Below are 12,633 nucleotides of genomic sequence, written 5' to 3'. Positions count from 1 at the left end.
CATCTCATCAATCCTCATACTCATCTCATCATCATCATCTTCATCATCCTTATCATCATCCTCATCATCATCCTCCTCATCGTCATCATCATTATCATCTGGCTCTTTTCTGAACCTTATTCCTTTTCTTTTCAGCTCAGCTTTTGTCCGAAGACGGCGGATGATCCTCCCCGTTGAATATTCCGACTTCTTACGTATATGTGCATGATCCTTCGCAGTAAAGCACTATTTGAGCAATAGTGAAAATCAGACCTGAAAAAAATTTCAGGCCTGTACGGGATTCGAACCACTGACCTCTGCGATACTAGTGCAGCGCTCTACCAATTGAGCTAACAAGCCAACTGGGAGCAGGCCATCAAATTAATTCGACATAAACCCGTAGATGATAAATCAAACAACAACAAACATATGAAACACATGTATGAACTGCGGTTATGAAACGTATATGAGCACTTTCTGGCACGCAACTACAAATCGCTCTAAACGACTTTGATAACCAAGTAATATTTGGGCACCAAGGTCACCATGACGATGACTGTCCACCAAGGCAATAGATTGACCAGCTAGTGGTAAGAAAAGAACGGTCTTTCGTTGGCTATAAGTATAGCTGCATTTCCGTGGAAGCCATCACACAGTGCTAATAACTGGCGCACTGGAGTTGTGGGAGCATGGTCATCACAAACTCGTCTAGCCAAGGGCGAATGTACGGACACACTCACACATTGTTCTGCGACAGTGGCTGCCTCTGAGGGTGAAAGAAAATGCTGAGGTAGGCTGTGTCGACAGCGGTCATAAAGGCGGTTTCCCACCCTGATTGATGCACAGAGTAACATAACCCACAGAGGAGATAGTTCACGCGTAGGTTGGAGATCGAGCCGCAGTTCATACATGTGTTTCATATGTTTGTTGTTGTTTGATTTATCATCTACGGGTTTATGTCGAATTAATTTGATGGCCTGCTCCCAGTTGGCTTGTTAGCTCAATTGGTAGAGCCCTGCACTAGTATCGCAGAGGTCAGTGGTTCGAATCCCGTACAGGCCTGAAATTTTTTTCAGGTCTGATTTTCACTATTGCTCAAATAGTGCTTTACTGCGAAGGATCATGCACATATACGTTTCATAACCGCAGTTCATACATGTGTTTCATATGTTTGTTGTTGTTTGATTCCGACTTCTATCACAAGAAAAAAGGCAACAATATCAACCACAGCACCTATTATGTGTAACACTAACCTTGCATTTTCATGCAAGATAAATATTTAAAACATCTTGCTTTCCCCCGCGAATATCGAAATATCCCCTTTCCATCGCTGTGGCAAAAATCACCTGTTTCATTAACTTTGTGTAACACCCAACTCACATTTCCACACACAAGCTAATAATTTGAAGCATTCAAATATATTTGTCTAAAAAGCGAGCAGTGAAAGAGAATATTCACTTTTGAATTCAAATAGCTACAAGCGACTAAAACTTTATTTCACAACAGGAAAAATGTTCTCAGATATAAATAACAAACAATGGTCCCTGTCAATTAAAATAAGGCGATCTTTACAGAAAAACAGATGATTAAATTAAATACTATATTTTTAAAGGGAAAGAAAACTGTCTAATATCTTCTCAAATTGATATAAATCCGCATTCAAAGTATTGGCTATCATTCCTTACCCGAGGAAAAATAAAAAAAATAATAATTTTTTAACCTTTCACGCTTACACGCGATGGGTTTCACTCCACATCATTTCTCCACATCATTTCTCCACTAGCAAAACTGTTTGTTTTGCACGAAATTATTTTAATCCCTGTCTAGTTACCTAACATCCCCAGGGGCATATCTCTACAAAAGAGAACACGCGCTTCGAAACTTCAGAGGGGGCGCTATTTCGTTAATAGTCTCTAGGTACCAACAGAGTTGAGCAAGAATCGTAACACGAATACAAGGGTCGGGAAGGAATACAGAATTGTAAGTACAATTAAAACATATTTGCTGTTTGAATTAGTCCAGGTACATTACGGCATAGTGCCTAAGAACGATTGTAATTTGTCTATTTCAGTTTAACTCTATATGGTTCAAGAGAAGGAGTGCAGAAATAAATTCTACATATTTCCCAAGCTGTTGAGGTCCATTACAAGTTCAATACACTGTTACAGGACTGAAAGTCAGACAACTCTAGATATTCCTTTTTGATGATCCGAGGTTCTCGTTGTAATGTTTTTCTCAGCTTTACTAGAAGCATAGAGTTTTCCTTTCAATGTAACCGTACTATTCTGACAAGACTCCATGTTTGAAGTAAATGCGAGACACCTAGAAAATAATAATGATAAAAAACAAAACAAAACAAATCAAAAACAACTTCAAGGTTCACACTTGTTCACAAGTGTCAACTGTATGTAAATGTCATTAATGTGTACCGTGTTTTCTGGGTCCCATGGTGTTATTTTCACCTGACACATGGTGTTGTAATACTCTCTCAGCTGATTCTGACACCATTTCAAAAAGTCCGCCGCAGAAACTGTTGGCAAAGAAAAAAAGACTAAACAAAATAAAATGTGCCTATGTTTTTCTTCTTTCTTTGAAAACAACAACACCACCAAAAGCCTCTTCCAAGAACTGCGAATTCTCACTGATTAACCAATGCAAGGCAGTTTTTTCGCAAAAAGCTATTTAATTTTTTTTAGCAAAAATTGTGTCCATACAACAAGAAATAACCTTCAATCTTAATACGTTTGGCCGCTGAACGTTCCTCCTCTGTTGGGTCCATCTCGCTTTGAAGAAAATCTGACGACAAAAAGTTACTTTAGCAAGGGGAGATAGAAAAAAAGGATCCTATGAAATAATTTCTTTTTTTACTCATTACATGTGATTAAAAGAGAGTAACATATTGCCAGTGAGTTTGATTCAACAATCTCTGATAGCCCATGAAGTGTGACTACCTCGTTCATGACCCAAAAAATTAAACTTAGGTCAAAATAAAACAAAGCAAAAAGTAAAAAATTAATTAATATTAAGCAAACTATATTGCAACTTCATAGCAGCTGTAACTAAAAGGGAACTCTAAGTCGCTTTCAAAGATTCAAGTCATATCAATAACTGTAACCATATCTCTAACTAGCTTTCTCCTAAAAGTGAAAATAAAATTATATTGTAACATTGTTTGAAAGACACAGCCAAAGTTGTTACATACATAAACAAAGACAAAAATACGCACCCGCCGTAGTGAGGCCAGTCTCTAAACACAAGGGAGTTACTCAACATGTTGGATACTACAGAAGCCGCCATAACACAGGCAAAAGTCTTCCATGAATTGTTTGTAGATCCACTGCCAGGAGCAAAAGCACAGACTCCGTTTAAAACGAGCCACTCCATTTTCATGTCATGGGCTGCTGCAAACAGACCTGAGGTATGAAGAAAATGAGATTAGAGACTGAATAAATGCAATGAGTAAGTAATTATCATGTAACGAGGTCCTACTCAGGAGGAGAGTGAGATATAAAAGCTGCTCTGTGTTTCACTAAAACAGCCCGACTGTCTTTCCTGTGTCATCAATGGGAGATTATTAAGGATATAGAGTTTTACTGTTTGGTAGAAATACAAAAGTGGTAGCAGTTTTCTGGAAGGATATAATCAAAGGGCTGCATGCCTTTTCGGTACAACATGGTAAATAAAAGGGAAGAGTTTAGATCTTCTTTGCAGAAACAAATTATGAAGTGCATGTACTTCCCCTTCCCTCAGAGCCAGTGGCTAAATAGTCCACCAGTCACAGGAGTCTCCCGCAGTTCAGTGGTAAAAGCATAAAAAACAACATTAACTTGGCAGCACGAAAGCCAAATGGTTGCCCTTGAAGTTCATCAAAACAAATCCCACAGAAGTTGGGTTGTCGAGCAACCAACCCAGCGAAAATCTCAAATTGACCGCCATTTCAACGCCGTTAGAATGCGCGTCCATCTCAACCTGTGCAGTCAAAAGTTCGTCACGACGCAGTCAGCCTGGACACTAGCAAAATTGAGCCAAACGGGTAGCCCCACGATATGAATGACTCAGTCAGAAATTAATACCAACCCACACGTGGAGTGAATATTTTGCTAAATGACTATTTCAACTATTTTAGTTTTTCTCACCAGAAATTCATTGTGAGTGACTGAGACATTTGATGATTTTTGCGCAAAGGGGGAACCAGGGTAAAAGCCATTATATTCTTCATCATGACTCCCTTATGGCTGTTTGACCTTAACTTTTTCCTGTTTGGTAAAGAGATGAAAATACTGTGGGCAAAACAGGAGGAAACAAAGAGACTCCGTGAACAGATAGAAGCTGAAGCAGCGGTCCAACGAAAACAGATGGAGAACATGGTAAAGGCGAGAATGGTGTAAGTTGAAAAACTAAGACAAAATTTCATGCGAGAGCACCAAACCCTCAACCACCGACTTGCACAAATGCAGAAATCAAAGAAGACCGTGGAGAGCTTGAGACAACAGCCGCTACTCAATCAGAGCCTACAACAGCAAATTGAAGAGCCGGGATTCTTTGACAGAGCGCTGCAAATGACACCAGTCTCGGGCGGGTTCTCTTGCACCCTATCAAAGTGTAGCGTCATGAAAGGCCTCTAAAGTTGTTCCTTATCAACAACAGTGGTTCGATTTTTAGTGGTTGCATAATATCAGTGTCTAGATTAACGTAATTTGCAAATTAACCACCTTAATGTTATATAATCCGTTTTATGTCAATTGACATGTTCTTGATTCCGTAGATAAACTGAAAACTGTGTGTTGTCCATAATACCAATTTGAAAAAAGACCTCCCCCTCCCCCCCCAGGGAGGGCATCCACCACACAGTAATCTCGTGTGTGGGAAATTAGCGTCTCCTACCCCCAACCCTGCAGGAGACGGGACCTCCATTTATGCGTCCCTATCCGAGAGACTTCTTACAATCTTTTGACTGTCTCTCTCTTATTTGCCTTTTTGTTTGTTTCCTCGCCTCAAAATTTGATAGAATTAAAAGCACAGCAGCAAAGAGGAGAGGATGCTAAGGTGACTCTTGATTCCTACTCATCGAAAAGTTCGGCGCACGACAATTGAAGGGTGGATGGGCGGTTAGTAGAATGAAATACCAAAAGGTTATTTAAAGGCAAAACACAAAGCAAAAAACAAACAACAGCAAAACATCAAAAAAAACATTACAAAGGTCGGTCAGTTGGTCGAACGCAAAAGACGTATATATTCCACAGTTCAGACCGTCAGATTCTGCTGTGAATTAAAGGGAAATGATGCAAATATAAAACCACGAAAATTAACCAGTCTTTCCTCACACCCTAGGGGTACCCATGTCGAGCAATAGTCTCTTGAATTCAAAATCTGGGCACAAATATTCCTCAGCGCGCGATGCATTCAGCTGTATAATAATTTCAAGAAATAATTTTAATTAAAGTGAATTAGGGTTCCGAGCAACAAGGATAAAGGTCGTATCCATTGTCTTTGTCAAACACTCTCATATCAGCTGAACCTTTCGCCATTAAGGCAATGTTTTTTAATAAATCAACAAAAGTAAGAGTACACTGGTGAAAACATTTATCAAAACAAGCCAAGCTAAATTGCTACTTGCTAAAACAAGCATTTAAGCCTGTAACACTGTGTAACGACTTTCACTCGTCTGATCACGAACGATTTTGCAACAATTTTCAGTTTCAAGCATCAACAATGTAAGGAATAAAAAGAAGCCTACTTGACTGCACAACGCTGCCTGTGAACTGATCTAAGCTCAAAAAAATAATTCTCCCGCTCTTTTCTCTTAAAGCCTGCTTTTCTTGTGAAGCAAAATAATTTTTGTCAGCTGGCGATAAAGCTTGTGTCAGGGTATCCGTTATTGAAGAAGATCGAAATATTGGAAGAATGAAAATGGAGTCTGAGAAGGAGAGGTAGCTCTCTCCAATGTTTCAGCTCTCCCCATTTAGACCGTCTACAAAAAGGGAGAGTCTCGTACAGACTACTCTACGCGATTTTCTTCCTAGGATCAATACTCCGTTTTTCAAACTAATGACCTAAGAGATTCCTTTTGCGTTCTGATTGACCTGAAAACTCACAGTTAAGTTGAACAGTTAAAAAGCAAATCAGACAGAAGAGTGACCAAATTATATTATATTGATTTGCTTGTCTCTCCGATTAAATCTTTGTTAGCTCGCTGCCACGACACACGACTTAAGAACAGCCACGTTATTCTAAATTACTACTCTGCTCATTACTCTCCAAATCAGTTGCCATGGAAACCTCTTTTCCAACCGCTCACTCTACATGATTATCATCATCATCATCATAGTTCTTGTCATAGTCATCATCATCATCATCATCGTTATCCTCCTCCCTCTGCTCATTACCGTCAACGTCATCATTATCCTCATTATCCTCATCCTCATCATCATCATCTGGCTCGTTTCTGAATCTTATTCCTTTTCTTTTCAGCTCAGCTTTTGTACGAAGTCGGTTGATCAACCTCTCCCCTGTGTATTCCAACTCCTATCACAAGAATAAAGGGCAACAATATCAACCACAGCACCAATAATGTGTAACACTCAACTTGCATTTTCATGCAAGAAAAATTTTCAAAACACCTTGCTTTCCCCCGCGTATATCGGAATGTGACCTTCCCACCGCTGTGGTAAAAAACACCTGTTTCATTACCTATGTTGTAACACTCAACTTACTTTTTCACACACAAGCTAATTATTCGACGCATTCAAATATATTTTTCCAAACAGGGAGCAGTGAAAGAGGATATTCACTCTTGAATTCAAATAGCTACAAGCGACTAAAGCTTTATTTCACAACAGGGGAAATGTTCTCAGATATAAATAACAAACAACAATGGTCCCTGGCGATCAAAATAAGGCGATACTTAACAGACAAACAGATGATTAAATTAAATAATATATTTTCAAAAGGAAAGAAAACTGTCTAACATCTTCTCAAATTGATATAAATCCGCATACAAAGTATTGGCTCTCATTCCTTACCCGAGCGGAAATAAAGAATTTAATAATTTTTTAACCTTTCACGCTTACACGCGACGGGTTTTACTCCACATCATCATTTCTCCACTAGCAAAACTGTTTGTTTTGCACGACATTAGTTTAATCCCTGTCTAGTTACGTAACATCCCTAGGTGCATATATCTATTAAATTAAACACGCGCTTCCAAACTTCAGAGGGTACGTTATTTCGTTCATAGTCTCTAGGTACGATCAGAGCAAGAATCGTAACACGAATACAAGGTTTACTTCGGGAAAGGAATACAGAATGGTATGTACAATTAAAAGATATTTGCTGTTTGAATTAGTTCAGGGACATTACGGCAGAGTGCCTACAAACGATTGTAATTTGTCTGTTTCAGTTTGACTCTATATCCTTCTAGAGAGAAGGAGTGCAGAAGTAAATTCTACATATTTCCCAAGCTGATGAGGTCTATTACAAGTTCAATACACTGTTACACGACTGAAAGTTAGACAACTCTAGATATTCCTTTTTGATAATGCGGGGTTGTCGTTGTAATGTTTTTCTCAGCTTTACTAGAGGCAAAGAGTATTCCTTTCCGTGAAACCGTACCATTCTGACAAAACTCCATGTTTGAAGCAAATGCGAGACACCTTGTAAATAATAATGATAAAAAACAAAACAAATCAAAAAAAACTTCAAGGTTCACACTTGTGCTCCGCTCAACTAACGCCTCCTAACCTATCATTTCATGCCACACAAGTTAATTGTCTGTTTTTTTTTTTTTTTATATAAGAAGAATAATGCAGCATTTCCGTATTCCTCGAAGCAAACAAAAAACGCCCACACTCCACAGGAAAGGCTAGATGAGCAGCGAATAAGGTAGGCAGATGTTTTATTCTAGTGATCGTAATAAGAGTTTCACATCAAAAAGTTGTTTACGTTCAGCGATGTCACAGAAACATGGGAGGCAGTGTAAAGTGTACACAGAATCAACTCCACGGTGTGTGGTAAATTGAAGTTTAAAACTTATTTTGTTATGATTTACGGGAGACCAAGCAGAAACAAACATACGATAGCAAGTTTAACAACTTCATTATCAACAATGTTGTCCTTTAATTTTTCTTCAAAAGTGAGCTTATACGACGCGAGAGAGACCGATAGGCCCCGATTTCTGAGAGAGTTACACAACACGAGCAGAGTAGCCAAAAGAGAAAAGAATCCAACTGATAAATAAGAATAAGGAAACCATTGAAGAGCGAGTAAATTATAACACAGGGCCGAGTTTGACTAATGGTCGCGTGTCGCGCCTTTTAAAATGATTTGTTTTGCTTTTTAGTTGTTTATTACCGAGGTTCTCAAATAAAAACCCAAATTCATTATTTCCAATGTTTGTCTTTGATTTTTCAAAACAAAATAGTGTTATCATGGAGACCTAGGAGACCAGGAGGCTCTACGAGCAACTGACCGAATTACTCAACACGAGCAAATAATCCAAAGAAGAAAAGAATCCAACTGATAAATAAGTATAGGGAAACCATTTAAGTCCCAGTAAATTATAACACCGTACCAGTTTCGTTAAAGAAGACAATCATTACACCTTCAACTTTTGTTGAATTATTTCCTATCATCGGCACAAACCTTTAAGACGTGAAGATATGACAATAGAATCAACGCGACTTTCACTTAAAAAAACCAATTCGGATTTTAAAAAAGGAAAAAATCCCTTTTCTTTGCTCATTTATATTGTTTGGGGTTCACGCTCCCTGATAGCAAAAGCGAATAAATGCCCGCATAGAATGTAGGGAACAACTTCATCGAATTCAAAGCACGTATGGGTTGAACAATCCTTTCTCGTTAAATAATCAAACCCAAATAAAAGCATCCCACAATAATAACAGAAGCCGAACAATTTCAAAATTCAAAATTGATCCGAGGAGCTTGGTCAGACAAATATTCTCACAACTCGTCTATTTTTTTCTCTCTCAAGTAAGGCGTAACTACACAAGCAAAGCAAAGGTCAATCGAATGAACTCCCAAAGTTTTTAATTATTGTGTAATCAGGAAATATCAAGTCATTTGGAAGTCCCTAAATTTAATCTTCGTAATTTTTTCCTTCAAATCATCTTTGAACAAGCTACGCATGAGCCATAAAAGTACTTAACGTGGGTTTGTTACGGTCTCCATCTACAACATCGGCTCCTAACGTCGCAAAATAGAAAAAGAAAATTCTGAAAACAGTGACTGTTCCTGAAGACTGTATTCTTTCTCACTAAAAATAATCTGATTAATTGAGTTCAAAGCAAGTTATTGGAAACATTATCAAGTGCTCTGCTGAAGAGCATCTAAACAAAAATTAGATGCATAACAACTGAGTGAAACAACAAAAAGGCACTTACATGGTAATCGGTGTTCACGTTTACTACTGTACACAACTCTTCACATTCTGTCCTTGTCATCTGAACACCGTGAAGGAACAGGAACTCCAGCTCAGGAACACTGCTGAGATGTTGGACCAGATCCCTGACCCCGCGGCCAAGTGGATTGGAAGATAGATAAAGAATTTGTAGCACTGGTACATACTTTAGAGCATGGGCCAGTGCTGATGCTTCATCTTCACCCATCTTTGTAATCGCCAGGTCCAGGTACTTCAGATTGGGTACATTGTTCAGGCTCTTGGCCAGTTCAATAATCCCGTGACCCAGGGCATTGTTGGGTATATTCAGTTTTTCTAACTTGTTTAAGTACTTTAATGAGGCAGCCAGTGCTGATGCTTCATCTTCACCCATATTTGTATTCTTCAGGTCCAGCTTAGTCAGATTGGGTACATTGTTCAGGTTCTTGGCCAGTTCAATAATCCCGTGACCCAGGGCATTGTTGTGTATATTCAGTTCTTCTAACTTGTTTAAGTACTTTAATGAGGCAGCCAGTGCAGCACATTCCTTTTCTCCCATTTGTACATTCCACAACAATAATCTCGTCAACTGTGGCACGTGATGAAGATTCTCAGCCAAATGAGTCACACCGCTGTGTAAAGGGTTGAAGGACAGGTCGAGCTCACGCAAATTTGGAGAATGCTGCAGTGAGTCAGAGATAAAAGCAGCACACTTTTCTGCTATATTGATGTCTATAAGTTTTAAACTGTGGAGATTGTCAGTAAAATTAATTCCGTTAATGCTCTCAATCAATTGATCTTTAAAGGCTTCCTCCTCCTCCTCTTCCTCCTCCGATCGTCTCCTTATTATAATTCTAATTTTTCGAGGAGCTGTTACTAAAGGCAACACGTTCTTCAACAGAACAGCTTCCTTAACTGTTTTAACACCAATGATAATCACTCTCACCAGTGACAAACAGTGGTTCTCAGTCAAAGGTACATCAATGTTGTTGTTTTCGTTATTTACTAAATTATTCAGAGGTGGCTGAGAAGAGCAAACCGGCGCTGATATCAGTTCAGAAAGCAATTCAGAGTGAAAATCCTCATCTGTTATGTAAATTAGATAGACAAAGTTTCTCCCTCCGGATTTTTTGAGGAAAAAGTTCCCAACGAATAAATCCGCGTACTTTTGTACATCTTTACTTTCTCCAGAAGACGTTAAAACGACCGCGTTCAAGTCTAACATTACTGATAGAACATCATCGCGAAAATGTTCAATCGGCAGCTTCTCGAAAAAAAATAAATTGTTTGGGAAACTGCTGACAGATTTGAAGAAGTGTTCTACAGCAGCAGTAGACGTGTGTTTTTGCTCAAGTTTCACAACATGGTTAACACATGAGAGAAATGCAGAGTACACGGCTGTTCTGTCTGAGGCTGGACACAAAAACAAACAATCGACACAGAGTACAATAAACTGTCGTTGTTCGTCAGACAAATCATCTTCAGAAGGTGTCTTGGTGAGCTGGTAATTTGTGAGACCTTCTTTCTCTCCAACGTCATGTAGATGATCAAAAAGAATCCCGGCAGCTTTTAATGACAACTCACATGCGAATTTTAGCACTTCAGCCATCTTCCTTGATTTCTCAAACGTATCCATTCCTGACAGGCAGGTGACAGTTCCATTCTTCTTCACGGTCAGTTCTTCGACAACGAACCTGGCGGCGAGAAACTCCTGGACAGACTTATGAAGAAAATAAACGATCTCCTCACGGTTCAAAGCGGAACGTTTGGAAACTTGGAAAAAACCCACACCTATTAGCTTCTCGAAGGGATCACCATGCCCACATTTGCTGAAGTCAAAATGAAGACGGTCCTCCAAAAGAGCATCATATGCAAGTTTTCCTATTTTGTAAAGTTCCTCTTGATATTCATCAATGCTTTTACGTGTTGCGACGTTGTCTGCATCTTTTGTAGCCATGTGATCCAAGAGAGTCTGAATAAATTGTACGTAAATGTGCGCACGAGACGTGGGTAACTGATGCTTTTTCTCTTTCCAGAGAAGACACAACATCAACAACAAAAGCGGTATTTCTGCCATCTCTTCGAGGTCCTGCTTCTTCAGGTAGTCAAGTAACCCTTCAACGTCCTCCTCATCAGCAAGAATCTTTCTTGCAAACTGTTTCTTTTGTTCCCTGCTATCGAGCCCGTTGATTTCAAACTGAGCATGACTTGGCACTCTAAGCTCATCCTCTTTCACTGGCCGCGTTGTGATCATTACACAACAGTCTCTCAGTTGACCGCCTCTCCAAATCTGGTGAACTGGAGATGACTTTCCACCGCTGTACTCGTCATATCCGTCCAAAATAAGCAGCACTTTCTCCTGGTTCTGACGAACATATTCATACAAGTTATTGACTGCCTTCGGGTCATCAGCAGACAACAGTTCAGCGGTTTTCAACATAGTACAGAGGTCCGGAATATCACAAACGTCTCGCAACTTGATTAAAAGTAAAAGAGAAAACTTTCTGAGGAACTCCTTTTTGCCATCTGCCCAATCTACAGCTAATTTTTGACTGAAAGTAGACTTTCCTATTCCAGATCTTCCATACACTAGAATTCGTCTACGGATGGGATGATGTTCGTCACCTTCAAATACTTCACTGATGTCTCCCACCCTTTTTTTCGTTGCCCCGTCAGGTTTTCTGTGATCTTGTAATAACGTCAACTGTATGTATATGTCATTAATGTGTACCGTGTTGTCTGGGTCCCATGGTGTTATTTTCACTTGACACATGGTGCTGTAAAACTTTCGCAGCTGGTTCTGGCACCATTCCAAACATTGCATCGCAGAGGAATCTGTAGACAAAAAAAACAGCTTCCTAAATTTTTGGTAACTCTCAAATTGAAGAGAACATAATCATTTCTAGACTAGAGTTTTTCATCAGTTTAGAGGCTGCATTTTTATCAACTCTAATTTGTAACTTCAGTAAAACTTACTCTTCAAATCCGGGAGTAAATAGAATGAATCATATTGTCGTTAGTCATATAATTCTATATTTCCCTTTATCTGGGCATTACGGTCCCCCCTTTACCTGAGCATTATCCCCCCTTCCCCCGCCCCCCCCCCCCCCGCGGTCTTTGATCCTCCTGTGAAAATGAGGAGTGTGAGCTCATTTCATGAACAGCGGCGGGTAATGTCCTATGGTGAGCCTACTGTTCCGGTACGCGAGACTGAACCAATGCAAAATCTAATAAGGAAAACACTGTTTTGATGTGTGACA

General features: G+C 39.4%; 2 protein-coding genes and 1 long non-coding RNA gene across 7 annotated transcripts in view; all 3 read right to left on the bottom strand.

Moving 5' to 3' along the window:
* Positions 1–12,633, bottom strand: part of LOC148735956 (NACHT, LRR and PYD domains-containing protein 12-like) — a 77,422-nt gene that overhangs the window by 23,728 nt on the left and 41,061 nt on the right. The window lies entirely within an intron of this gene.
* LOC148735962 (uncharacterized) lies at positions 1,455–4,745 on the bottom strand. Its single transcript, XR_015998344.1, has 2 exons — positions 2,707–4,745; positions 1,455–2,509 (listed from the first exon to the last, which is right to left on the bottom strand). It is a non-coding gene; the product is annotated as an uncharacterized LOC148735962 (long non-coding RNA).
* The window catches only part of LOC148735960 (NLR family CARD domain-containing protein 4-like), a 29,545-nt gene continuing 22,404 nt past the window's right edge, over positions 5,493–12,633 (bottom strand). For all 5 annotated transcript variants that reach the window (XM_088751829.1, XM_088751832.1, XM_088751831.1 and 2 more), the window contains 2 exons: positions 9,378–12,208; positions 5,493–6,504 (listed from right to left, as the gene is read on the bottom strand). In XM_088751829.1, the coding sequence (XP_088607955.1) occupies positions 6,274–6,504; positions 9,378–12,208 (3,062 nt within the window). In that variant the 3' untranslated portion in view covers positions 5,493–6,273. The remainder of the gene's footprint in view (positions 6,505–9,377; positions 12,209–12,633) is intronic.

This window comes from Stylophora pistillata, chromosome 3 (genome assembly GCF_964205215.1).
Source record: "Stylophora pistillata chromosome 3, jaStyPist1.2, whole genome shotgun sequence".
In the NCBI taxonomy this organism is placed as follows: domain Eukaryota; kingdom Metazoa; phylum Cnidaria; class Anthozoa; order Scleractinia; family Pocilloporidae; genus Stylophora; species Stylophora pistillata.
The sequence above is the reverse complement of the archived record's forward strand: the minus strand, read 5'-3'. Positions and strand labels throughout refer to the sequence as shown.